The following is a 27,769-nucleotide window of genomic DNA, read 5'->3' as shown; positions in this document are numbered from 1 at the left end:
GAAGTGTTACCAGACCAACTATGCTATTCTTTTATTGTCAACCCACATGGCAATAACGCCAACCCACATACTAGCCTACGCAAAAAAAAGAAAATCCACAGACCAAAAATTAAATGTTATTATAAATTTATTCACTTTACGATAACCATCCGCTATTTGTATTAGTCACCTAGATATCTATATTTAATTAAATAAAGCCGCAATATTTACCGTATATTCCTATCATAATTATATTTTTTCTTTATCAAAAAAAAGAGATAACGATTAAAAGTATTAATGTTTTATTAAATTTGGTAGCATAATAACATCACAGGTACTAGGTTTAATCATAATAATTATTATACTATTATTGGGTGTAACAGTTTCCGTATTTTAGATCAATGACGGCATTAACACATTGACTGCTGACTAGATAATTACTAATTAATTACCACATTTAAATAGCATGCTAATTATATTTAATGGCCACCTAATCGTTACGCGCTAGGCGCGTCTTTAGCGTAGATGCATAATATAAAATATGTAGACTGCGTACCTACACCACAATAAAATTAATGGCTATTATAAAAGAAAGTTTTTTGCCACGATGTTTTCAAATAAAGCAATAACATTTATTTAACCACATCCGACACAACTAATGCCACATGCGCACAACAACCATGTATAGCTAGCTGGTTACGAAAGATCACAACAACTCCGTTGAGTATGCCCACCAGTGGTTACAGCTACAAATTCCTCAACCTGAGAATGTACCTACGCGTGAAATAATATGCAATAGAAGCGGCCAGGCATAGTGTTTAGTAGGCGGAGTATGAGCGGAAGTCATTTGAAATGGCTGTGGGATTTTTTAAGCTCCGTAGAGAGTCGCATTCAGTCAACGCACGTTATAAAGAATGTCCGATGTCCAATAGACCTATACCATGGGTCGGCAGAAGCAGCTCTTTGCATAGACATTTGCGGCTCTTCAGACATAAACTCCAATTTCGTGACGAAAAAAGCACTTGTTTTGACGCAAGTTATTTCAACAGCGTATTAAGAAAAATGAAGGACAGTTTTGGTGAACGTTTTCACCAGTTCAGAGCAAATAAGACTACACTAGCTTTTATCGTACGTTCTCTCAAAATAAAATAAATGTCAATGAACTTAACTTGACACCGTTCGACACAGATGCTGGTTCACTCCAGATGCAGTTAATAGATTGCGAAAAGCACGGAACTGTAGAGCAATAAATTCACAGATATGACCATCCGCTTGGAAGAACTCGAAAGAGAGAAATCCAATTTGATTTCTCAGCACATACGTAGATAGCTATAAAACAACTGCCTAAAATAGAAACAATAATATTACATACATGGAATAGTTTGCCTGAAACATACATAGGACGCGTTAAAAAAAAGCAGCTTTTGGTATTCTCACAATCTTTGGCTCTACATATATGCGACCAAACATTTTCATCTATGAACCAATTAAAAAATAAACTTAGAAGCAGAATAACGGATGAAAATTTACAATCGTGTATTCAATCAAAAATAAGTAGCTATTATTTGCCAGATACAATAAAGCTATCAAAAGTGATACATAGACGCCGTTCTAATTAATTTGTTTAATAAAAAATCTTAAACTTTTCCCCTCTAAAAATCCATATATATATATATATATTACATAATTATATGCGGCTCTCTGGTACCTTTGTTATCCTGTTTACTTGACAATTTGGCTCTTCTCTCTTGACAAACTGCCGACCCCTGCCCTATACAAACAGAATGGGAACACGGTAATAAAAAAGTGTGGCTACCAACCTATTCTGTTTTAGTCAAAGTACATTGATTGTTATTATAGGTATAATATAACCCAGAAGTTTCTTAAAACCCTGACGACTGACGAACTCATCAAGTTTGGCGGAAGTGTGTAGTAGCAAAGAGTTGGAGAACGAGAAGAGTGAATAGGGCTATTAGAGTTTTCAACTGGGAGTCGGTCGACCATGGTTGATGCTGCAGACTCGTTCACGTGTACCGGGTACCTACTCTATCGACACAAAATCTCAAAGTCGAACCCAAAGATGAACGCAAATTTGCAATAATCACGGATAGGTATAGTTTAGTTTATTTTTCAAAATAAAGTAATTTGTATTTTACGAAAGAATGTGACGTGTATGGACAGATCCAGATATTTAGGAACGTTTTATTGTCACAATATTAAAATTCTCTCTCTGTACCTAACGTCTTTGCAAAAAACGATAAATATTTTAAACGATCGCACACATTATGTGTGTAACAATATTTCATAATAATTATTATTTATTATGCCAATTGGAGGATAAGCCAGATAAATACCTAGCCTAGTGAGTCAATTAGAGCAGTGTTTCTCAACCAGTCGTCCGCAGATATTTTTGGTGGTCCGCGAATTTTTTGGCGTCCAAATGTCTACACTAAAAATATCTTAAGAAATATTCAAAATCCGTAACCTGCAAGACAATAATTAGTGTTTATAGACTGTGTTTTTGTTATTAAAATATATTATGTAATGGTTTCATGTGACGAAATCAACCGCGATCGAACACCTATATTACCAATAATATTTTTTATTTCTGCGTTAGTGGTACGCAAAACGTTTTTTTCTTCTATTTTCAGTGCTGCGCAGGTTTAAAAGGGTTGAGAAGCACTGAATTAGAGAATGTGTAGGTTGGAAGTGTTGGTAGGTCTGCGAAGATTCAATGCTAAACAAACGGTTATTATTTAAAGTTTACATTTTACCAAAGAGGTTGGACGATGCTTCTCTCTGAAATATATTTGACATTAACTTATAAAAATAATTTCTGATTAATATAGAAATAGAATATAGAAATATAGAATAGATGTAATTAACCCATCCGTACGTAATGGATTATACCGTAAAAAACAAGCGACATCTTTAAATATTATGAAACTGCTGATCTGAAATCGTAACTAATATTTTTGTATGAATAGGTAGGTACCTAGTGGAAATAAGGAAGAAATCTCTGGACGGAAATTTTTCGAGCCTTGTTTTAAAACTATTACTTTTTTTTTTAAACATTTGCATACATCTAATACCTTTTTACCCGGAGCGGAGCAGATCCTGGAGCAAGTATTAGGTCACGAAACGGAGCTGGAGCGGAGCAACTCAAGAAAGGAACCGCTCCAACCTCTGCTTAAAAATACTAATACTAATTTTGAATGAATTCTTTAGCAAATTCCATCATTAACATGGTATATAAATAGTTTTTTTGACCCATGGATAAAAATCCAAGCGTATTATATACCTACTGTGCGTACCTATATTAAAACATATTCAATTGATCACTGTCTAAGTGTGTATTGTTATTATTTTCGTCTGTTATGTTATAATGGTTTTCGCCGTACAGTGCAAACACATCCCTCGGCTTTGATACAATCATTTATTTCAGTTGTTTTCAAACTTCTTCATTTTAATATTTTTCGCGGTATCCTAAAAACAAACCCGTAAATGGGATGGGGTGAGCCTGTTAGTTGTTTACTACACAGTTTCTCAAAAAAATGAAAAGGCTGTGAAGCCTCAAACTAGACACAGCAAACCTCGTTTTTAGTTTCCGGTTCTACGTTAAGTTTTGAGGAATATTCGGTTTTTATTACCTACAGTCCTACAGCTACCGTAAAAACGCCAACTTTACAGAGGTAGGTACCTAAATAAATAGTCACCAATGGAACCTGAACTTACTGAGGTACCTATATCAGGTGATATTTTTTACGACTTCTTCTATTATTATCTAAAAGTCATCCCGTTCCATATCAACAATTTTTACTATGTATAGGTACATGGATTACCCACTGTTGCAAGACAACTACTTTTTGACAGGCCATGGTGGATTCGCTGCCACATAGTTTTGTTTGTACGTATTGTTTTTTGTATCTTATATATCATTAAATTCATTTATTTCTCTTAAGTCTCCGTGCCTTTTTCTCCCATAGTGCTTTTTTTGTTAAATTACGTCTTTCAATAAACTCAGTCAAAGCTAACTTGAGAGCGTGGCGATCTTATTGGTGTATACTTGGGTATATGCTCCTGAGACATTCCCAGGCGTAAACAACTGCTGATGCTTCACATCCAAACGTAGGGCCTTGTGATACGCTCGATTAAGACCGAGTGTGGTGCGGGGCGAGTTGGTTTGGAGGGGTCCATGTTTGTGCTGTCACAAGACAACTCAATCAGACTACCTATCTTCCTCGGGAGACTGAATGTCTTGAATCAATGTGAACCTCTTTATAATAAATTACCCTTAGATCATTGACTTGGCATTTGTGTCATATTAGGGTGCGGTTGCACATTTTCAATACCACTGCCATAGTTAGTAGGTGAATGAAACGTATACATATCTAATACCTATCAATAAATTAACTATGTACCTAAGTATTACAAACTCTGAGTAGGTACCTATATTACGATTTACTTAAACTTATGTACTAATTTTATTAAATATTTATGATTCCTAACGACTGTGTTAGAAGAACAGAAAGAAAAAATAGAAAGATATACTAATTTCTATTACTAATAATAATAACTTTTTTAGGCACATGTTTTTCAACCTGCGCTTTGCATCATATTGTTGCAAGTGCACTATTTTCGAGAAGTTCCGTTTATAACACTAGGAATCCAATCAGAAGACGACCAACGATGTAACCAGTTTATAAACTGTACAAGTTTCATAAAAAATGTTATTCCAGTAGACCAGTGTTTCTCAATTGGTGATCCGCGAATTTTTGGCATCCAAATACTTGTGCTAAAATTCCAATAAAATCTTCAAAATCCGTGCATCGTGCAAGTGTTTGTGCATTGTGTTTTTGTTCTTAAAATATATTAATGGTTCTACGTGACAAGTATTTGCGATCATGTCATTATACATTACTATATAAATAATATATCGTATCCCGTAGATGAAACTTAGTTTTCAAAATGTGATGATAACGAATTCATTTATATGATTGTAAAAATAACAAAGTAAGAGAATATCTGATGATCCATATAAATGTAAAATTATATTTTGTGCCTACTTTTAATTTTTTTCTTCTCTCTATTGAAAATGCCTGTTTATGCAAATTTGGCGGGGTGTCGCAGATTATTAGGTACAAAAGTGAGTCGTGACTCGAAAAAGATTGAGAATTTGTGATCTAATGAGTCGTAATTCTCTTTGAGGTGGATAAAACATAAAAAAATATATTATTGCTAATATTTAAAAAATAATAATTATCAACTATTACTTCATCGTGTGACATCGCACTTAGTTGGGTTGTGGTATAGGAAAAAAATCGTCTGGGGTAGCGTGATTAATTTCGTACGGCTGTCTGGGTCAGCTGGGGTCACATGCGCCGCAGGGGTTGAAACTCGGCCAGGTTTGCGCACCGATCGATTCTCACCCCCCGAGCGTCAAAGTGACCCGCGCGCTCTATCGACTGGTTTGTTTCCGAAGCCGAAAATATATTCGCGAATCCGGCTGTGTTGATTTTCAGTCACGCGTCGCGCCCTGTCAAGTGAAAAACCAAATCCTCGATGCGTATCGTAAAAATGGACAAGGAAGAGATTTGCGACACCAAATAATGATGAGCTCGCCAAATATACAAGCGGTAAATACAAATCCTTGCAAGTACCATATTATGATTTATTAATAATTATTACAATCTTGTGAATATCCTCTTCGTAATAATAAATTTGATGACAATTTAAATCATTTACATGGTTGATTAATTCTATATTTTTTATGTTACTTATAATTTAATAAAAAAAAAATATAAGTCGTTAATCAAATTCATAATAAAAGTTCAAATCAGCAGGAAAACAATGATATTAAATAGGGGTAAAATCATTTTTTAAATGTTGAAAATAATGGAAGGTTTATAATATTATGTATATTTTATTTTTTTGTGTGAAATGATCAATGAGTATATTTTCATTGGTATATTAACTGTTCATTTTATATATTTTTTTATTGTGCTTCATACGGATTCAGATATTATTCAATATAACAATTACGTAGGCATGCTTACAATAGTAATTTAACATAATGTGATAGCAAATAGGTAAAAACAGTGATTCATTATGTATTTCATTTTCATTACATTCCAAAGAATAACAGTATTTAGAGTTTTTTCACGATTTTACCCCTTCTACCTATGGAGACCGAGTTAAAATTAGGTACATTAATTGAACACTCGCGAGTCGAGATATTTTTTTGTCTTGTAAATAGTATAATACTAATATTTCCGATAATATTTATAGTAGTCTATAAATCTATTGTCTATAGTAGGTGTGTTAATTATGCGTTTTCACTACAATGTATCTATATGAATTGTTGTGAGTAAAAAACAATGTGTACCTATGTATTCGAACATTAAATACCTGTATTCATGTCCTTGTTAATGTACCTACCTACGTACTGCTGGGTGTAGATGTCTACAGTTGACCTAATTACGTTCCATATTCACCCAATTTCACCCGGTAACCTTCCCGATGGACTTTTCCGATTGCCCGGGTTGGGTGGACCTTGGTACCTAGACATCTCCGTTCCAATCGGTCTACCGTCCCATTTGCAAGTTATTGTCTTTCTGGATATCATTAACCAATGTGTGATCGGCAATGAACCGGTAAATAGAGAAATATCGAGCAACCCGTTGAAAGACGAGACATGCCGAAAAGTTTCTTACACAATGAAAATGACCGATCAGGCGCTCACACAAGGAGAATGTTTTCGGATCCGGAGCCCCCCCAGAAACAGAAAAAAGATAAATCATTTACTATTTACGCGAATGGAATATTACTTCTTTTTTATTCTTCACAAGGCTGTCGCACAGCTTTCCGAAAGGGTTGGACCCTGTTCTCTCGGTATTTTTATAATACGCAAGGCTCGTGGCTGTTGAAATAGCTGTGGCTCTCATAAATTGACAACTTCATAATTCTAATGTTTCATTATTTATTGAGTTGATAATAAAGCGTGTACGATACTAACGGACACTAACGATCTTAATACTTATTATGATCGTTAAGCCACACGCATTCGATAACCACTTGTGGATGCGACAACTCGCAATAACTCGTCGGTGAACACCGGTGAGGGTCGACGATTAAATCGACGGGAAGCTATAAGTAGTGGTAAATGTAGAAGTCACTGGCACCTGCTAGATTTTCTCAACCCCACCCCCTCCCGCCGCTTCTTAAATCTTTACAAAATAGTAATGATATTTTTTTCAAAATTTCAAACCATTTTTCTGTGTGCGAATTATAATGCCGCCTCTTTAAATGAAAATATGTAGAAGTCAGAATCCATCCCGAGCCAGGGCTCGAAATGGACCGGAACGCCGTTCCTGTTCGTTAAATCGGTAAAATTATCGCTCCGTCTAGTGGAAAAAATAATTTGACCGTCTGAGCTAGATAGGCCATATAATAGAAAATCCAACACACTTATTTTTATGAAATACACATACAATATTATGATAACTGTGTAAATATATTCAGAAAACTGTCGAGCGCTCCGGTTCGTAAACTTTTCCATTTCGAGCGCTGTCCCGAGCTATTGCGTCTCTGCTGATGATGAACCAACCATGTTGCCCTGCCTTCTCATCTGAGCATCTCAAGTCGGTCCAACCAGGTGTTGTCCACATCGGGCCGTCCGACCTGGTCGCCATAAAGGTCAATTATATTGCATTAAAAAATTGCGGCGTCTTATTGCGGACGTGATGATCTCTTCACATACCTACTTAGTATTTGTATGTCCGTATTATTTAGCTTGTTTTTTGTATATTTATAATTAAATTAATTTCCTTTTATGTTATTTCTCCGTGCCTTTCTCTCCTATGACACTTTTTACTTAAGTCAACTCAGTAAACTCAGATAAAGTTCACTTGAGAGACTTTAGTCTTGGGTATCTGCTCCTGCTACATTACCAGGCGTAAAAAAACTGCTAATGCTCCACATCCAAATATAGGGCCTCTTGATACGCTCGATTAAGACAGGGTGCGGTGCGGGGTGGGTTGATTTGGAAGAGTCATTGTTTGTGTTGTCTTTTCACTCATAGGTATAGGTATTATGTTGCAATATCTAGTTTATAATAATTATTAACTACATTCTACATTTTGCGTGACAGGTCCGTAATGAAGTTTGTGCTTAGTAGAAGTAGAATTAATCAGACAATGTTTGGTATTGTATACACAGACTGAAGACATTTAGAAAATGCCCTGTGCAAGTCCACTTATGTACCTACCTATACAGATTAATATGCAACCAATAAGGTGGTCAGGCAACATGGTTCAGGAAAAGATATACCTTCCCAGCACCCTAAAATAAGATGTGGTGTGTTTGTAGGAATGGAAAAAAAACACTTTATAAAGCTCCTGCTTATTTGAAATTTGTATTATTGAATATAGGTATCCGTTTAATCACATAATATACGAAGTAGGTGGCTTATTTTATTAAGTGCCTTTTACATATTATTATTACTTATGAATATTTCGGCCAAGCCATTTGATTCTTTCTTTCGACCATGTCCGATCCTAATAGGATCATAATATATGGGCCCTCCACAGAGTGGAGGTTTGTATTAACAGATTTTATTTTTACAAGAAATGGATGTCAGCCACTTGCTCAACCTATTAGGTTCATGCTCTGACTCTTACATAAATTGAAAAACAATATGTGTACTTGCCCGACCCAGGATTCGAACCTGGGACCCTCGACACTATAGACCGACGCTTAAGCCACGCGGCCATCGATTGTATGGCCATTTGATTAGGATACGTTTTATTAATATTATGGCTACCTATCAAAAGAAATTGATAGGTACCTAGAATATGCGACCAACTTAGATGGAGTGTTTTCGTTGACGTCAACATTTGCTAAATTTTATCCCAACTCCAGCTAAAGACAATGGTATTAAATTAATGCACATTGCTCACATATTCGATTGGAATATATCTATATTCTAGATTCTAGAATATAGAAGGACACAGGCTTTGCAGAGACCTGTGGGTTGGATAACACCTTCTTTAACCCATATCATTGACTAGTAATGTTATCCAGTTGTCATTATTTTTTTCTAAAATACACACAAAATTTACAAAAACTACTGAATTTTGATAATTTCATCTGACAACACTAGTGCCAAATCAGTGGTTGTATTATCTATGATCTATCAATGTCTATGAGTTTTTGTTTATGTTTACTGTATTTTTGACGTTTGCCTTGTTCAGAGTTAACTTATTTTCTAAATACCTACAAATTGGTACCAATTATTAATTAACTTATTTAAAATAATTCTCTCGGTATATATCGTTAAATAAATTAAACAAGGTAGGTATAATACGAATTTATAATTTTTGCATCAAGTACCTACCTAGGAAGAAATGCCAGCGATAAACAAAGAAATACCTACCTAATATATGGATGTATTTATAATAATATTCATTACCTACGTATTTTTAATTGGCAATTATATATTACTTCAAATCATTTTTGTGATCCAGGTCTTTTGAGACCAAATACCAAACCAAAACCTAACACAACCTAAGTACTGTAATCAAAAAATAAGTAGGTTGTGTTATGTTTTGGTTTGATCTGATAAAGTAAAGTCAAGCAAAGTAATTAATACAGCATTATTTTTACTTATTCTATTCCAGGACCTAGCGCGGCAGCTGGAGTGGGAGCTGTCGCTGGCTGGAAGTGAGCTGGTCTCTCACGGGTGGTACCGGGGTCCTCTCGGACGGACTTCCACAGAGGCAGCTCTAACCGCCGATGGACAGTTCTTGGTCCGAGACTCTGCTTCTCAACCTGGAAACTATGTCCTGAGCTGCCGTCATGCGGGGCAATTTCTTCACTTTGTCATAAATCGGGTAGGAAACCTAGACTATTAAACATGAAATCATGATACATTGATTTTTTGACATGAGTTTGGTACATTAACTGGCGGTATTCAGTTAGTTTGTAGTGCCCAGACAGCCTTATTTTAGACGTTGTGTTTGCTGTTGATACAAAAGTTAGATGTCCATAAGTAGGAGGACATGGGTACCATGCGGCATAGCAAGCTCTTTTTGCAGGGTGCGATCAACCATGATGAGCATTCTCAGATTTATAAAATTGCCAATATTCTTGATGTTTTGTCTGTCACTGATCTGAATCAGGATAGGTGCACGTGACATTGGTTTTCTTTACAATGATTTTTAGGCCAACGGGACATTGCTATCGGTTGACTCTTGAATATCCTGATTTATTACAACCAAAATATGGTGGTAAATTTTATGTTAATAATAAACACAACTGCTAGAAAAGGACTGTGGCACACCGATTCTTAAAATATTCAATAAAAATTGTTTGCATTGTTATTATAAAAAAAATGTGTAATATCATACAATATTATCACGCAGTCAAACAATTTTAGGAAATTTTCTGAAAAAAGCTTCTGCATTAGGTAAGTACTATTTCAAATTACTAAAATTTGCAAAGCTGGTGTGTGTTAACCCTAATATAATAGACAGTGGTTTGATTATCTATATTTTTAAAAAAGGTGCTGTAAAGCGTTGCTACGTTAAATTATAATGAATCTATCTATATAATAAAAAATTAATAAAATAAATCGAGGGTTACGAAATAACACCTCGTTGGCGACATTTTGTTCAAAATTCGATTTATGCATTATTGAATATATTGGTAGTATCGGCATCTACCAACGAAAGCTGAGAATTTTTAAAAAAATATTTAGCTCGTAAAAACGTTTGAAACGATATCCCGTATCTACTATAAAACTAATGATAATTCGTAAATGCATCATTTTGTTTGCCGCCAACCTCCTATCAAATGCATGCATTTTACATAGATAAATTCACTATAGATAACAAAAGCAATGATTTGTAATGTCAAATATCAAACACGTCATAGTGTGTGGGTGAGTTTTTTCCAACTCCTTTAAAGTTGTTGTTTTATCACACTTTCGAGATGTCGTTTCTTAACCCTCAAAATGTTTATACTATTTTCATGGTGCAATATTTAAAATCCAACATGTTTCTCCATCGCCAACATTCCATGTCGGTCTTTTACCAAATAGTGATTTTTATCAGCTTTCTCGCATTTCTCCTCATATTGCCTCCATTAGCTTACATTTTAATGATTTTTAATTAATTTTTCAGAGTTTTGTACTATGCATATCCATATTTCAATATAAACATCTTATTGATTACGTAGTCTTGATAATGGTGTGATTACCAAAATAGCCATCGACTAATAATCCAAACCAACTATTAATATTTTAGTAATCATTTTAATACGTGTTTTTTAACTTCTTAAGCCATATTATATGTAACCACTAACACTCATTCCATAATATTATTTAACAGGCATGAGAAACCTTTTATGGTCCATGGGCCAGATGTAGTATTGCAAAACTGCCGTGGGTCACAAAAATGTGACGAGGACGTAACAATATCAACTTTAAAGAAAAAAGAACATATTCCTTTCCTGGAATATGGGCTCATGTAAATAAGTCAAGGGCTCAATCTATTCTGCGGACCACAGATTGCCCTCAACTGCTTTATAGTCTAATGGTCAAAGATCAAGTTGTTTTCTTTTAACCAATCCATCCGGCTGCTATTTGATCTTTGAATACAATAATAATTCCCATCGGCTTTCATATGACCATATTCATGTTTGATCAGTTTTCTTTTATTGCATTTTTACAGGTTGTGATACAACCCGATACCGTTTACGAACGTTTCCAATATCAGTTCGAAGACGAAGCCTATGACACTGTTGCGGATTTAGTAACCTCGTATGTAGGCTCTGGGAAACCCATCTCCATGGCTTCGGGTGCCAGGATTCAAACACCATCGAATAGAAAAACCCCCCTGTTATGTTGCTCATCTAACATCAACCAAGTTTCTAACCAAGTTGCTAACCACGCTGCCGCCAAAAAATATAGTTTTAGTCAAGAGAAATTATCGCCATGTTGCTTAACTAGTAATAATATTTATACAGCTAACCACACTGTCTCAAAAAATGCTAATTATAATGATAGGAATAGTAATATTAATGTTAATCAAAATAGTACACCGTACAGTAGTTATAATAACGATGCCATAGGAAGCATTGGTTCGCAGCCACAATATTCTAAACAGTTTGTGGCTGCTGTGGCGCCATTGGAATTAAAAACATCAGATTCTCAGAACACAATAGCGCCAACTGAATGCCAACAAGAATATGGAGAGGGAAAGAACGATTCGTCTGATACGATGAGAAGAGATGGAGCATGGAATACATGGGAATCATCACAAGAAAATGCTCCAGAAAAACCAGCAAGAACGCAAGGTCCGGTGTATCAGGCTTCCGGTTCAGATTCAGGAAACGGTTCTGGTGATTCAGCACAAAGTTCAGCACCCAGTGACACACCTCGTCTAGGAGATTTCCCGCGTAGCCTGACTAAACCACTCAAGCGAGAGATTGATGCGCAGCATGCCGAAGATTTGATAATGAAAGCCCAAATATTGGAATACAAACAAACTTCGAAAATCATGGTTGAAGCTTTTCAATCTAGTCTTTTTGCGTCGCCATCGAACAAACCATTAGAATCGAATACACTACAGACTATTAAGGTCTTGCTGAGGACATCTGGTCCCCGAATATTAGCCAATCATTTAACTAGTATCGATTTAAAAATGACTCTTGGGGAAAATAGTCCATCAAATAACGGCAATCCACTGGAATCCGTTTCAGGAATCGAATTATGTCTACTGCCACACGGTCATCAAATGAGAACCGATTTAATTGAGAGGTAAGTACTTATAAAAGTATCACGATATTTCATCTATTTTAAATTGTCACAAATTTCCATTTGTTTTTAAATTTCAAGGTAAGTTTAATTTATTATTCATTCATTTAGCAAGAGCGATTAGAGACATTAACCATTGTTCTACCCAAGCGCGGGTTGGTGCATGGGATTCTGCACTGATTTGTAATTACTTGCACCCGTAGAAGTAACAATGAATCGACTAATACCTGTAAAATATTTCAGTTCTATATTTTGTACTTACCTGAAAAAATGATTTACTTTAGCAGCGATTAATTTTGTCTCATTAAATAATGTAAAAGAATGTCTCAGGATGGACATTAATATTTATTATTCCTCTCTTTTAACTAAGTAGGAGATTCTGTAACTACTTTCATATAAAATTTTTAGTTTGTTGGATAATTCTCTCATATCCAGAATAAAATGATTTTGAATAAACCCTTTAAATAAATAAGGACCAACAAACCATAGGTCCATAATCTTGCGTTTAATAATATATTTCTTATTTATTGTTGCAAAGTACACCGTTAAATAAAAAATATTTGTTTTCAAATTGATAATAATACAATCCATTTGTTGATCAAATCTAAGTAAAATATTATAAAAAATTGCAAACTTCAGTAATTATTCTATATTATTGTATTTTTGTTGATTGAACCGGCAATGTGCATAGTTGAATACCGTTTATAATGGTGAAAAACAAACATTTTTGTTAATTTAATTGTATAAGTTAATATAAAAACAAAAAAATATATATTTTTCGCCATCATTAATAATTATTCTCTTCTGTCAAAGTGCCATTGTATTAAAATGTATCACACTTTATATTGTACTGTGCATCCTTTTATTAGAATTAATTAATAATGTATAATATTTTATAATAGAATATTAGTGTTGCCAAGATATAGATATATCAAATATTTGCACTTGCATTTTTCGATATAATTTAATTGCTTTGCTGACACATCTCAATGTGAATTTCTTCCATTATTACTATTATTAAATTTGCAAATAATATTTAAAAATAGCATGCTTGTAGAAATTTTATGTAACAGTGGAATATGATTAAATATAACTCTCTTGAGATAACTTAATTGCAAATTTGAAACCTTTTAACTGTTGCTTGCGATAAAAGTTAATTGAATTATGCAGCAGTAACTATTATGACAACGATACCAAATTAACTGTTTTGTTTATTCCAAAGTTTTCGAAAAAATAATTATTAAATGTTATTTTTGCTTAAGTAAATCTTTTACTGTTCCACTCCAAATACTTGAAAGTTTCAATACAATTTATAGCTTTAATTTGAGAGCTTTATAATAATTATGATTGTCTTGGATTAATAATTACTTATGTGGGTAATACATTATAATTTTTATTGACTTTAGAAATTAAATTGTATTAAAAGATTAGTCTATTAATATTTCAATTTAATAATAGTCCTTTGGCATAATCTATTGGAGAGAATGTCACTCAATTATGTAGATTGTAGAGAGAGGGTTTTCATAACATTTTGATTTATAAACCCTTCAAATTTCTTATTTTGATAATGAATATCTAATAACCTGATATAATATATAATCTATATGTCATATATCACACCTCTGCAACTAAACTGCCACAACTCAATTCATTAGTAATAACTAATAAACTATATGTTTCGAATTCAGTACTATATTTGATATTCTATCATTCATAGTATAATCATGAGGGCTATTCAAAAATATGTCAGAAGTTTGTTTTTCCCGTTGAAACAAATCAAGCACTCCACCCCATTAGGAAGTACCATTATGCACATGCGAGAATTTTTTCCTGTCGCTGGCAGTCAGCCTGTGAGTGAGTGACTATGCTCAGCAATTGTCGAATTTTCATTTCACACGAAATGATGGGAATGACTTAAGCAGGGGCATTGCATCAAGTTTTACATCAAGCTTGGCAACACCCAAGCGGAAAACATTCAGAAGGTCTAGCTGAGAGGTCTAGTGAATATGCAACAGCATGCATACAAATTAAGGAGTAGTACAAAAGGTTTATACATGGCCGTATGTCGGTGGAAAGCAGACAATGTTCCTATGGGTGTAACTTTGCTCATGCAGGATCGTTGTGTCACTGTCCAAGATCTTTCAGCACCGGTTTGTTACATTCCATTTTGAGTAAGGATTTGGCCTTACATAAAAAGAAATTCCTGCTGAAGTTGCTAATCTGAGGCATCAGACTTTCTCGACCGAGCACAGCACTCCTGTATTCGTCAGGTTATCTTCTTTTTTTAATTGTGGCAGTTCTGTTGTTTATATATCTTGATACTTTGATTGTTCTTTGTTTTCTGGTGATCTGGTTATCACCGTATCTATTATCCTCCTCTCTTCCAGATGTTGATCTTCTTACAGAGCTCCATATCAAGTAAGTTTTCTTAGAATGCATTCTATAATGAGCTCGTAGTAACTAAAATCGTGTCATGGAATCTTCCGCATTGCCGATATTTAAGATTCGTATATGTCATTTCAAGATAACGTAACTTTGATTGATGTTGTAATAAAAATATATTGTTGAGAATATGTACTAATAGAATAAGATTTTCAAATTCTTGTACGTTTCGCTTCTTCTTCTTCAATGCCACTACAACTAAAATCGTGTCATGGCATCCTCCACATTGCCGATATTTAAGATTCATATAATGTCATTTCAAGATAACGTAACTTTGATCGTTGTAATAAAAATATATTGTTGAGAATATGTAGGTACTAATAGTATAAGATTATTAAATTCTTGTGCGTTTTGCTTCTTCTTCTTCAATGCTGCTGCAACTAAAATTGTGTCATGGCATCCTCCACATTGCCGATATTTAAGATTCATATAATGTCATTTCAAGATAACGTAACTTTGATTGATGTTGTAATAAAAATATATTGTTGAGAATATGTACTAATAGAATAAGATTTTCAAATTCTTGTACGTTTCGCTTCTTCTTCTTCAATGCCACTACAACTAAAATCGTGTCATGGCATCCTCCACATTGCCGATATTTAAGATTCATATAATGTCATTTCAAGATAACGTAACTTTGATCGTTGTAATAAAAATATATTGTTGAGAATATGTAGGTACTAATAGTATAAGATTATTAAATTCTTGTACGTTTCGCTTCTTCTTCTTCAATGCTGCTACAACTAAAATCGTGTCATGGCATCCTCCGCATTGCCGATATTTAAGATTCGTATATGTCATTTCAAGATAACGTAACTTTGATTGATGTTGTCATAAAAATATATTGTTGAGAATATGTACTAATAGAATAAGATTTTCAAATTCTTGTACGTTTCGCTTCTTCTTCTTCAATGCCGCTACAACTAAAATCGTGTCATGGCATCCTCCACATTGCCGATATTTAAGATTCATATAATGTCATTTCAAGATAACGTAACTTTGATTGATGTTGTAATAAAAATATATTGTTGAGAATATGTACTAATAAAATAAGATTATCAAATTCTTGTACGTTTTGCTTCTTCTTCTTCAATGCTGCTACAACTAAAATCGTGTCATGGCATCCTCCACATTGCCGATATTTAAGATTCATATAATGTCATTTCAAGATAACCTAACTTTGATCGTTGTAATAAAAATATATTGTTGAGAATATATTTCACGCGAATATATATCCCACGCGCATCCCAAAAAACTGACGCGATGACCTTGCCTGCAGATGGAACTGTCTTCGCCTTCTTTGGAGCCGATTCTCGCCTTTCAGTCAATTATTTTGACTGTTCCTTCGTCTCAGGTGTGAAATGATGGACCCATGTTTCATCCTTGGTTATGAATAGACGCAAAAACTCTGCTTTATTGTTGTGAAAACTTCACCAAACACTCGATTGAAACATCCTCACGATGCTGTTTTTGTTCCATTGTGAGTAATCGCGGCACCCACCTTGCGCACAGCTTTCTCATGTCCAAATTTTCAGTCAATATGCGATGTACAGCACATTTTTAAATGCCTACCATGTCTGCTAGCTCGCGCAATTTCAGTCGACGTTCATCCAATACCATTTTGTGGATTTTCATCACCATTTCTGGCATGGTCACCTTATTTGGTCGACCACTGCGATGTTCGTCTTAGCAGCTCGTACAGCCTCGTTTAAACTCAGCCACCCAATATGTTACTGTTGTAAACAAAGGAGCAGACACCCCCAGAGTAGAATCTAGCACCGCTTTGATATTGGTTGGACTGAAGCTTTTCAAATGAAAGTATTGTATCACATAACTATGACCAATTTTTTCCATGTTTACAAATTCACTAAGAGCGTTCACTGTTGATGGCTGACAAATAATTACTGAACAACGTAGCGTCGTCAAACTTCAAACTTAGGCTTTATAAGGTTGGTACTTTCTAGCATGGTCATTATTTTCAAACAACAACTGCAATCTATAAGTCAGGTCGGGTACTTCTGGGACTACCGGTAGTATAAGATTATTAAATTCTTGTGCGTTTTGCTTCTTCTTCTTCAATGCCGCTGCAACTAAAATCGTGTCATGGCATCCTCCACATTGCCAATATTTAAGATTTGTATAATGTTATTTCAAGATAACGTAACTTTGATCGTTGTAATAAAAATATATTGTTGAGAATATGTAGGTACTAATAGTATAAGATTATTAAATTCTTGTACGTTTCGCTTCTTCTTCTTCAATGCTGCTACAACTAAAATCGTGTCATGGCATCCTCCGCATTGCCGATATTTAAGATTCGTATATGTCATTTCAAGATAACGTAACTTTGATTGATGTTGTCATAAAAATATATTGTTGAGAATATGTACTAATAGAATAAGATTTTCAAATTCTTGTACGTTTCGCTTCTTCTTCTTCAATGCCACTACAACTAAAATCGTGTCATGACATCCTGCACATTGCCGATATTTAAGATTCATATAATGTCATTTCAAGATAACGTAACTTTGATCGTTGTAATATATTGTTGAGAATATGTAGGTACTAATAGTATAAGATTATTAAATTTTTGTGCGTTTTGCTTCTTATTCAATGCCGCTGCAACTAAAATCGTGTCATGGCATCCTCCACATTGCCGATATTTAAGATTCATATAATGTCATTTCAAGATAACGTAACTTTGATTGATGTTGTAATAAAAATATATTGTTGAGAATATGTACTAATAGAATCAGATTATCAAATTCTTGTATGTTTTGCTTCTTCTTCTTCAATGCCACTACAACAAAAATTGTGTCATGGCATCTTCCATATTGCCAATATTTAAGATTCATCTTGTCATTTCAAGATAAAGTAACTTTGATTGATGTTGTAATAAAAATATATTATCCTTAGATATAGGCATGAAGTTGTTATTGTAATGTAGACTCAATATTATTAAGAATAATGGATGTTTGAAAATTAATAAAATAACCAGAGTTCATGTAAAAATGCTTTAAAGGCATGAATAAGAATTTGCAATAATGACTTTTATTGTGATGGAGGTAGAGCGCATTTGCAACTGTTTTAATCTGTATTTATATGTTTACGAAAAACTGAAATTTTAGTTAGCAGTCACGGATGTCCATGAGCAGGTTCGTTTACGACATCCCTTTTATCCTTCATACGCTACATCCATTAGTAAGTCAATATTTTTTAGAAGTACATGGTAATTTAAATGATTATAGGCTATCATGCAAGAAAATTTTATTAAAAGAGTTACAGGAAGTCCACAAGATTAAAAAACATAATGAACAGGTTGTGTCCAGAGTGTAAAACAGTACAGTAGTAAGAGTAAATTTTTAAATACCTTCATGAAATTATATGTAGGTACAATAATTTCACAGTTTTAGTTATATCAACAGCTTACAAAGTGTTTTTAATTGCTTCTTCATTTAAAATTATTTTAAAACTCTTAAGACTTTAAAAGTTTTCGATTTGTGAGTGCGAAATGATTCACAATAATTATACAGTTTTTATCTCACCCGCATCCTCATCTCACCAACTAATAAGAAAATTAATTTTTCATTTGAATTTTGCTACTAATCACCAGCCTGGCTGGTGTGCATCTTAATGAGTTAAACAATCTATACTTCCGTTATAAAGGGTGTTTTTTTCAGAGGTATAGAACTTTGAAATGGAATAAAACAAAGATGACTTTTTATATTGACATGAAATTTACTTTATTCGAAAGATGTTCTTCTGGCATTATAATTTAAATATGACGTCTGGCATATGACCGCCACGGCTGGCTCGGACGTAGTCTAATCTGGAGGTCCAATTTTCGATGACTTTTTCCAACATTTGTGGCCGTATATCGGCAATAACGCGGCGAATGTTGTCCTCCAAGTGGTCAATCGTTTCGGGCTTATCGACGTAGACTAGCAATTTCACATATCCACACAGAAAATAGTCAAGCGGCGTTACATTGCACGATCTTGGAGGCCAATTCATGGGTCCGAAACGTGAAACAATGCGGTTACCAAACGTTTCCTTCAATAAATCAATTGTGGCACGAGCTGTGTGACATATTGCGCCGTCTTGTTGAAACCACAGCTTCTGCACATCATGGTTGTTCAATTGATGAACGAAAAAGTCAGTAATCATGGCTCTATATCGGTCACCATTGACTGTAGCGTTCTGGCCAGCATCGTTTTTAAGAAGTACGGACCAATTATTCCACCAGCCCATAAAGCACACCAAACAGTCAATTTTTCTGGATGTAACGGTATCTCAACATACACTTGAGGATTATCATCACTCCAAATACGGCAGTTTTGTTTATTGACGTATCCATTCAACCAAAAGTGAGCTTCATCGCTAAACAAAATTCGCTTATGAAAATCGGGATCAACGGCAATCTTGTTTTAAAATAAATTTTCACAATTTGGAAGCGTTGTTCAGGCGTCAGTCTATTCATGTTGAAATGCCAAACCAAACTAAACATAAATCACTTAACAGCTGACAAAATGGCCGCCAATTAAAAAAGTGCTGCCAGCTTAAAGTTCTATACCTCTAAAAAAAACACCCTTTACATTAAAAGTATGATGTTTTTATTCAGAAGTATTAAAAGAAAATTTTACGACTTGATTCTATATCTGTTGATAATTTATATTTGCAAACCAAGGGCGACTATATTTAGGCCGCCGCGCAAACTGTGAATTACGATTGTAGTGCTAATTACTGGTTTTTGTTCGAATGCAATATGGTATACTGTTTGTAGAAAATGATTGTTTCTTTTTGAAAAAAATAGTAATAATTATGTTAATTTATATGAATGAAATATACAATCGAAAATCTGCATTTACCAGCATTACCATTAGAACACACCATTTAGTGCTGTGACAGGTTTGCTGCAAACCTAATATTGTTATATGTTTTTTTTTATTGCCGTTATGTCATTCATTGTCATATAGAATACAAATACAGTATTATTAAATTTGTTCCTATAATGCATATTTTAAAGTTTATTGGACAGTGTTATGAAAATTTCAAATTAATTCAGTGGTTCTCAACCACTTTATAAATGCGTACGACCAAAACCGATGACGAAGTTGAACAAATTTCAGTACCAAATATGAAATCAAGCCTTATTAACTTCATTATTGTCAAATATTTTTATTTCGTTTCTAATAAAATTATATTGCACTATAATTGCGTAAACCAGTGCTTCCCAAATTCATGGCTACTGCGGGCGGCCGCAAAATGCTTCAGTAGAACTTCAAATATTTATTTATGAATATTTTTTACAATTTATCATCACATCACTCTCATTAAATTATTGTTTTTTGCCGCGGCATGAAAAAGTTTGGGAAACACTAGGCCGTAAAGTATATTATACCTGTACTTTCATCTAATTGGAGTAGAAGCACCTTCTAAAGAAGTGACTATTTTATAGAATTTTCCATAAAGTTTTAAGAATGTGTCATTTAATTTGATAATGGAATATGATATTATCGAATATAATATGCACTACTTTCGGATGGTAAATTTTTTATCTTGTATATTGTACATCCACATTTTACCAGTCATCTCGTCCCTTGCGTGCCATTGGTTGAGAACTGCTGAATTAAGGCACATTTAAATAGGTAAGTACTATGTGACTTTGGGAGAGTTTTGATTAGTCATCATTGCGCAGACAAAATTTTGATGCTGATGTTTTCAGTTTGGCTTAAACGAAGAAATTTAATGTATCAAACCATCCAATGATTATTTATGAAATATTTTATTCATTTGCTTGCTTTTGCGCTTTGGGTTGTTTATAATATACAAGGCGTATTCTACTTATATTTATAGTTAAAATGTATTTGTGTAACTTTGAAAATGTCATTGCTACTTATAAAAAAATACTGTAACATTGTGTGTCAGAAAATAAAATAAAAACACTTTACTTTTGTGTTTTGTGGGTGGTTTCATTAGCCAGAAATATTTATTTTTACATCTCGTTTTAAGCATTTCACATTTTTACACTTATTATCTCTAAATATATTTTTTAACATCTTTATTTTAGGAATGAATGTCTCAAACTTCTGATAGCTGTTACAATTTTGACATGTCAGTCAGATGTAGAGAGGGCAGATGTGTTGAATGATTGGATTCAATTGGCGATAGAAACAAAAACAGCACTGGGAAATTTGTTTGGATTTGGAGCTATAATGTTGGGTTTATGCATGCCGCAGGTAAATTAATGGAATAGACGATTGTCTTCGGTCAAAATTGATTTTAAAACCACGTAAATGCCAATTCAGTTAACCCATTGGAGACAATCCCGCGCCAATTTGTCGCCGCTTGTTCTTATTAAAATTTTATTTTTTTATTTTTAGATATCTTTTGCTGAAATTCTTCTAAATTTACCTACATATTTAAAAAGAAAAAAAGAAATTGAAGTGTTTCAATACCTACATAAGTTTGAAAAAAATATTGAAATCAAACATATTATTAAAAAATTGTAGCAGTTTAAGTAAACCCTTGCGAAATTTAAAAAAAAATTTAATCTGGCTGTTGGTCCACATTTTTCTCTTTTTAAATCTGTCTTCAATGGGTACACAATATTTTATCAAAATTATTTTTTGCTGTTTCGAAACTCAAACAACAAAATCAATACCTCTGAAACAGCTATAGTTGTAACAGCATTCCACATGACCATGTGATTAAAAAATAAACTGAAATTATTCATCTATAGTTGTGCCATGTTGACGCTATATTGCTGTCATGTATACTTGTACAAACAAATTACACATGGATACCGCTCAAGTATGCAGTTACATCTGTGTCTGATTTTGGATAAAATCATCATGCGCGCAGCAATATAAGCTTTATTATTATGCGTGCATAAATTCTTTCACTCGTGTGAGACGCTCGCTAGCATGATAGCTCGGATACATTTATTGTAGCTGCGGAAAATTTATACATATTTCTGAGGATGCACCGATCAAAGGAATCGAGAAGCGCATTAGGCCAAATGGATTTTATGCATATTACACAGCGCATAATGTAGCAATCATAATAAAATACAAATAATATTCATTATTGTTATAATGATATTAACTCATTTCTACATCCATAGTAGTAGTTTAATTACTCATTTATTTGTCATATGAATACAGTACTCTCTCAGTAATCCACCACCCCATAAACCAGACAAGTGTCCAATCGGATCCAATCGAAAGCGGCGGATTGTAGTGCTTATATACAAAATATGGTAAAAATTAAAACAGGTATTTCGTAAAAATAGTTTTTTTGAGAAATTTGCACTAGCAAATTATGGTTTTATTTATAATCAAAATCAAATATTTACTAATTTATAAATATAACTAAGTTTATTAACTAAATAATAAACAGTAAATTACTTGACACAACCAGTGAGGCAGATATTCTTGAATGGCTTAGGATTTCTGGCTTTCCCTACGATCAAAAGCTTCATTTTGTGTGTCGCGGTTACATTGGAGCACCGCATAAGTGATGCTGTCCTTGGGCACTTTCCTCCCTGGTACATTACTTTCTTCGCGATGAATACATGTTTTACGAAGGAGTAGTTTCCAAAATAAATCTCATCTGCGTTGTTTGTTCACAGCGGACTACTGAATTTGACAATTGAATACCGGCGAATTATAGAGCTTGATGTTGTGCGTTCAACTAGTAAAAATAACGGCGGATTATAGTAGTTGTCGGATAATCGAGCGGCGGATTACTGAGAGTGTACTGTATCTAGAAAAAATTTTGTGTTGACAATAATATTGACAGATTAATTAGTTAATAGATCCTTTACATTATGATGACACACCCTCAATTTTTAATTACTCTGCGTTGACGGGGTGGGAATGCGCTGTTGTGACGTAAAGGAATTATATCTGTTTTAAATTATATCACAATTTTTTGTGATTTTACCGAGGCTTTGACTGGGACTCACTGTCATATCACCTCTTCTCTTCTAGAAGGGGATCCGTTGATCAGGTCCTCACTCCTATTCTGTTAAATAACTTTACAATTTTGCCTAGCTCTTACCCACCGCCAGGACACGGTTCAATTCGTCGACATTCTCATAGATATCTGCAATTCGCAACTGTACTCTGTAAAGTTCATATTTAGGGCATTGTAGTGCTATATGTACTATGTCCTCTAAAACATGACATTCATCGCAGAGATGCGATTCGCTTATTCCCATGAGGACATCAAATCTTTTGCCCATTCTGTGCCCTCTTCTTAGCCTCAGTATTAACTTAAGCTCATTCCTCGTCAAAGGAGACTACAAACCAGAGCACCTCTCGTGGTGATGGTAGAATAGACTTACTCCATTTACCCTTTTCTAATATATCACAATTAAACAATGTTCTTAACAACAATAAAAAAGAATATACACAATAATTAAAATTTTTATCAATTTGTGAGTGCATTGTGCCTGAAGATGTCCAAAGGGATGGTACAAAACTTAAATCAATTTCAATTTAAATTTGGTAATCGTGCTGCAGATGACTGCATGACCTTTTATAACTTTCTTTTTAGACCAAACTCCACCTAACCTAACCTAACCTTAGTATGTGATAATGTTGCATCAAAATATATGAAAATATAAAACTTTAAATTAACAATTATTGGATCGAAAAGCATCTCCGCCAACAGAAAACAGTATTTACTATAGTTTACATTGGATAAACTGTTTCCGCAAACAAAAAAAATATAAATGGTCATGCGGTCATCTGCGGCAAACCTCAAATTCCATCAAATACCTTTTGGACAAAACAAAGCTAAAATTTGAGAATAACACAAAACAAATTCTATTTATATGTCAGAACATAACTCGCCATGTTTTAAAACTATCACAGAAAGTCATGCCACGCAACAATAAAACTAATTACCGCTCGCAGTGCCATGTGATGACGTGTTAATCATGAGCTAAACATTCTTTACAAGCTAAATACAGACTGGAAATTTTATACGTTAAATTGAATTCCGTAAAATTTAAGTTTTACTGTGTCACTGAATCATATACCAGGCTAATTCAATTCCCAGAATTGAAGGTGGAACGAGACCTATTTTCAAATGCCAGCGACCATGCACTCACAAAACCGTTGACTTCTATAACCCCCCATTGTAGAGCAGAGATTATCGCGTAGAGGACATTCCATAATATATGTTTATTGTAGGTGGAATGCCTAGACGCCATGTGGCTTACTTTGAGGCAAAGACACACTGATGCTGCTTTCACGTTTGAGGCAAAGCTGCGACCATGCTTTAAGAGTATGAACGACTGTGCTGATCCTACACCACCCAATACTACACTTCCACACTTGCTACCAGCAGTTTTGCTTTTGCATAACACAGGTAATGATTAATTATTTTCAAAGTAATATTGTAGTTAGTTTTTAATCTCAACATTGATTTCATTTTGTGATATTAGTGTCAAATAAAATTTGGCTTGCATTTTGAAATATCAAAATATTTAGTGACAATTCTTGATTGAAAGCTAAACTAAGAAAGAAAAATTATATTTTTTGTTTACTTTGTGATGTCACATTTCTCCGACCCCCTCTCATCATCACATTATATCAGACCCCTCCCCCCTAGAGCGTGATGTTATAATGGACGGCCTCTAGTAAGTAATCAAGCAAAAGTGAAAATCAGGCTGTCATTTTGATTTTACTTACAAAGAGATGCTCTTACGGGGGAATATTAAATTTTCAACCATACTAAATCATTTTGGAATTACTGTCAAATATTTGAATACAAAAAGTTTATATTACTCCCTCTTTCTTTAGCCCAAACTCTTTGGTTGTAAGCCTTTAAATAAAACTATTCAGTGACTCCCATTATTTTGAATCAAGATTGTATTAGCGACAATTGATATCTTTATTCCAACCGTCTTCGAATCGCAGAAGTTTCTCATGTATGATCCCATGAAGGAGTGGCGAAGGATGGAGGTAGGCTGTTAATATCCGACATAAATAGTGCATACTAAACTTTGTCAGTCATACATATTTGTTTTCATTGAACTGATACTACAATTAACAGATGATGTTGGTTAGTTTTTAATGTGATCTGTGCCGGGAGGTTTTGTATGGCGGCAGGTGAGAGGCCGCAAATTTTTTAGCAAAAATAAAACCTTGTTAATTTTTTTTTTTTAATATATTGAAAGTTTGTCTTTATACACTTACCAATCATATGCAAAATGTCACATTTGGACCAGTATTTAATTTTTGATATTTTATAGATAAAATAATATTTTTTACCCATTATTGTTTGGTTCAGGCAGGGGTTAATGAATTTAAAAAAACTAACCATTACCATGTGTAATATGTATTGATAATTCAACGAAAACAAATAAGTATTAATGAGAAAGTGTGCACTATTTTGTCGGATCGTCCATCGCCTACCAAAACTATTATGGTTTAGCTTAGGCAGGGTTTAATTGATTTTTAAAAACTAACCAACACCATCTGTAAATTGGAGTCTTAGTTCAATAAAAACAAATACGTAAGACTGACAAAGTTTAACGTGTACTATTTATATTGGATATTAACAGCCTACCTCCACCCTTCGCCACTGCCATGAAGTCAATTTCTGTAGATCGCGATAGGAATTTATTATTCGTATACATCTTACTCTCAAATACTATATAGAAATCATGTTAATAACATATGTTTAAAAGTTACTTAATTATTTCATACAATTTGTTTAATAAAGGTTTCGTCTAGAATTGCATAGCGATGTGACCATTTAAATCACCCTTGTCTTTAACAATTTTACCAAATGCAATATTATGTAATAATACTTATTTCAATTTTTATTTCACAATGTTAACAATTCTTATTTGGATTTGATCAAATTCACATTCCATTTATTATCAATTTAAATCGCCAGCCAACATTTAAAAAAATTATAAAGCCAATTTATAATATATTTCAAACTAGCAAAGGCATCTGGCGAATGTCAACTTATAATCTGATTTTTCACAGAAAGCCAAACAAACGTACAAATAGCTGCACTGAGAATTGATGTTTTTAGACTTATCAACATATTCACGCCGTACACGGATATAATACTGTGGAATACGTACTACATATTGTATTTTATTTTAATTAATTACTGTAAAATACAAAAATATAAGATTATCCATAAAAAATCTCGGAACAGGAGAGACTAGGTGTCGATCTATTAAATACTTAGCAAATATCACAACCTAAAATTCACAAGTCATTATTAAAAAATTTATATGAAAGATGTCACTACTAAGGAAAATGTAATAATGTCGTATAATATAAATTAAAATTGTATTGATAATATTATTATAAGGATTAGTTTGGTTTCTAACTAACTAACTTCTAACTAACCAAGTTTGGTAACTAACAAAATAATATTAAATTCCAAAATATCATAAAAATTATAATAAAGCATAAATATTATACATTTGATGGAATGACTTGGAATATTTATTTATCACCTTTGTTATGGTGAATCTTGAATAATTGAACTGTTTTTCAAATTGTTTTCAGATTCTGATAAATGGTGGCTGAATAATCCGGCAAGCAGAGATTACGCTGTGCATACAACAGACTTTGGTCTGTCGGTGGTCGCAGCTCACCTTGAGGCCGCTCGTAAATTTCCAGACCAAGTGCCAGCCTTCCGCCGAAATGCTCGAGCCGTCGTCCAAGAGATGAGCTCTCTAGGGTCCATCTTGGATCCCATACTCCTTGATATGTTCCATACTGAGTTCCATATCAAATTCTTGTGGGGGTATAGAGGGGCGTTGGCGCCGGCAGCAGAACGGCACAGCCGATTGTCACAGATCCTGACTGCAATGGCGCAAAAATATCCATCACAATCAGAACAGTAGTGATATTCTCAGACCATTAAAGAGTATAAAGGCTTAGAAAATACAAAGATATTTAAAAAAATACTTGGGTTGTTTCAAATTATGTAATAGGAAATTAATTATAGACATAATATTATTTCAGTATGTAAAAGTTACCGTTTTATTCTATGTTGGTTATGGTTTAAATTTTATTTTTAAATAGTAGTAAAAAGGTACATATTGTTGTATCAAAGGTAAAACTCATTAAGTGCAATGTTAAAATATTTCACTGATATGACGATATTATATAAAGTGAATATTTATAATGACCTACTGATCACAAAAAATATCCCACACTGAGTACAAGACTACGATGTTTTCTTAGTACCTACTTAATATATACAAAAAGATCACCTTTGTATGATTGTTCGTAGATATTGAAAAATATATCAAGAACGAGTATTGAATTTTAAATATTCTGCTTACGTTACAAAACTGTAATTTTTTTAAATGTAGTACTTTTGTATGAAGAATTTATTTTTACATTCAAAAGTATTACTTTTTTAAATACTCATTCTATGTTTGGCGCTACCTAACTGAATTCTAATTAACTAGAAAGTCATCTAAAATGCAGTGTAGATAATATTTGAATTTAAAAACAATTCAGAGTAATGCATTTTTCTCAA

The 27,769-nt window shown here is 33.7% G+C and overlaps 1 protein-coding gene across 2 annotated transcripts; it reads left to right on the top strand.

Moving 5' to 3' along the window:
- The first annotated feature begins 5,512 nt into the window (after positions 1-5,512).
- Positions 5,513-27,769, top strand: LOC147079554 (breast cancer anti-estrogen resistance protein 3 homolog). 2 transcript variants are annotated; one of them, XM_085941923.1, is made up of 6 exons: positions 5,513-5,615; positions 9,657-9,869; positions 11,709-12,796; positions 21,306-21,474; positions 24,439-24,616; positions 26,785-27,256. In XM_085941923.1, exons 1-6 carry the CDS (start codon positions 5,589-5,591, stop codon positions 27,123-27,125), a joined length of 2,016 nt encoding a protein of 671 aa, XP_085798049.1. In that variant the 5' UTR covers positions 5,513-5,588; the 3' UTR covers positions 27,126-27,256. The 2 variants fall into 2 exon arrangements, with proteins under 2 accessions (XP_085798049.1, XP_085798057.1); XM_085941931.1 differs by lacking the exon at positions 5,513-5,615 and adding an exon at positions 9,198-9,330 and having other exon boundaries at positions 26,785-27,769.

Source organism: Rhyacophila brunnea, unplaced genomic scaffold (assembly GCF_057557595.1).
Source record: "Rhyacophila brunnea isolate RB1 unplaced genomic scaffold, BYU_Rbru_1.0 scaffold_1, whole genome shotgun sequence".
NCBI lineage: Eukaryota > Metazoa > Arthropoda > Insecta > Trichoptera > Rhyacophilidae > Rhyacophila > Rhyacophila brunnea.
This window is presented reverse-complemented; position numbering and strand designations above follow the sequence as displayed.

Excerpts from the sequence above, each read along its gene's own strand:
- LOC147079554 (XM_085941923.1), top strand. The coding sequence starts at position 5,589 with ATGATGAGCTCGCCAAATATACAAGCG. Across the intron at positions 9,870-11,708 it reads TTCACTTTGTCATAAATCGG|GTTGTGATACAACCCGATAC; the intron begins GTAGGAAACCTA and ends GCATTTTTACAG. Across the intron at positions 21,475-24,438 it reads TGGGTTTATGCATGCCGCAG|GTGGAATGCCTAGACGCCAT; the intron begins GTAAATTAATGG and ends TGTTTATTGTAG.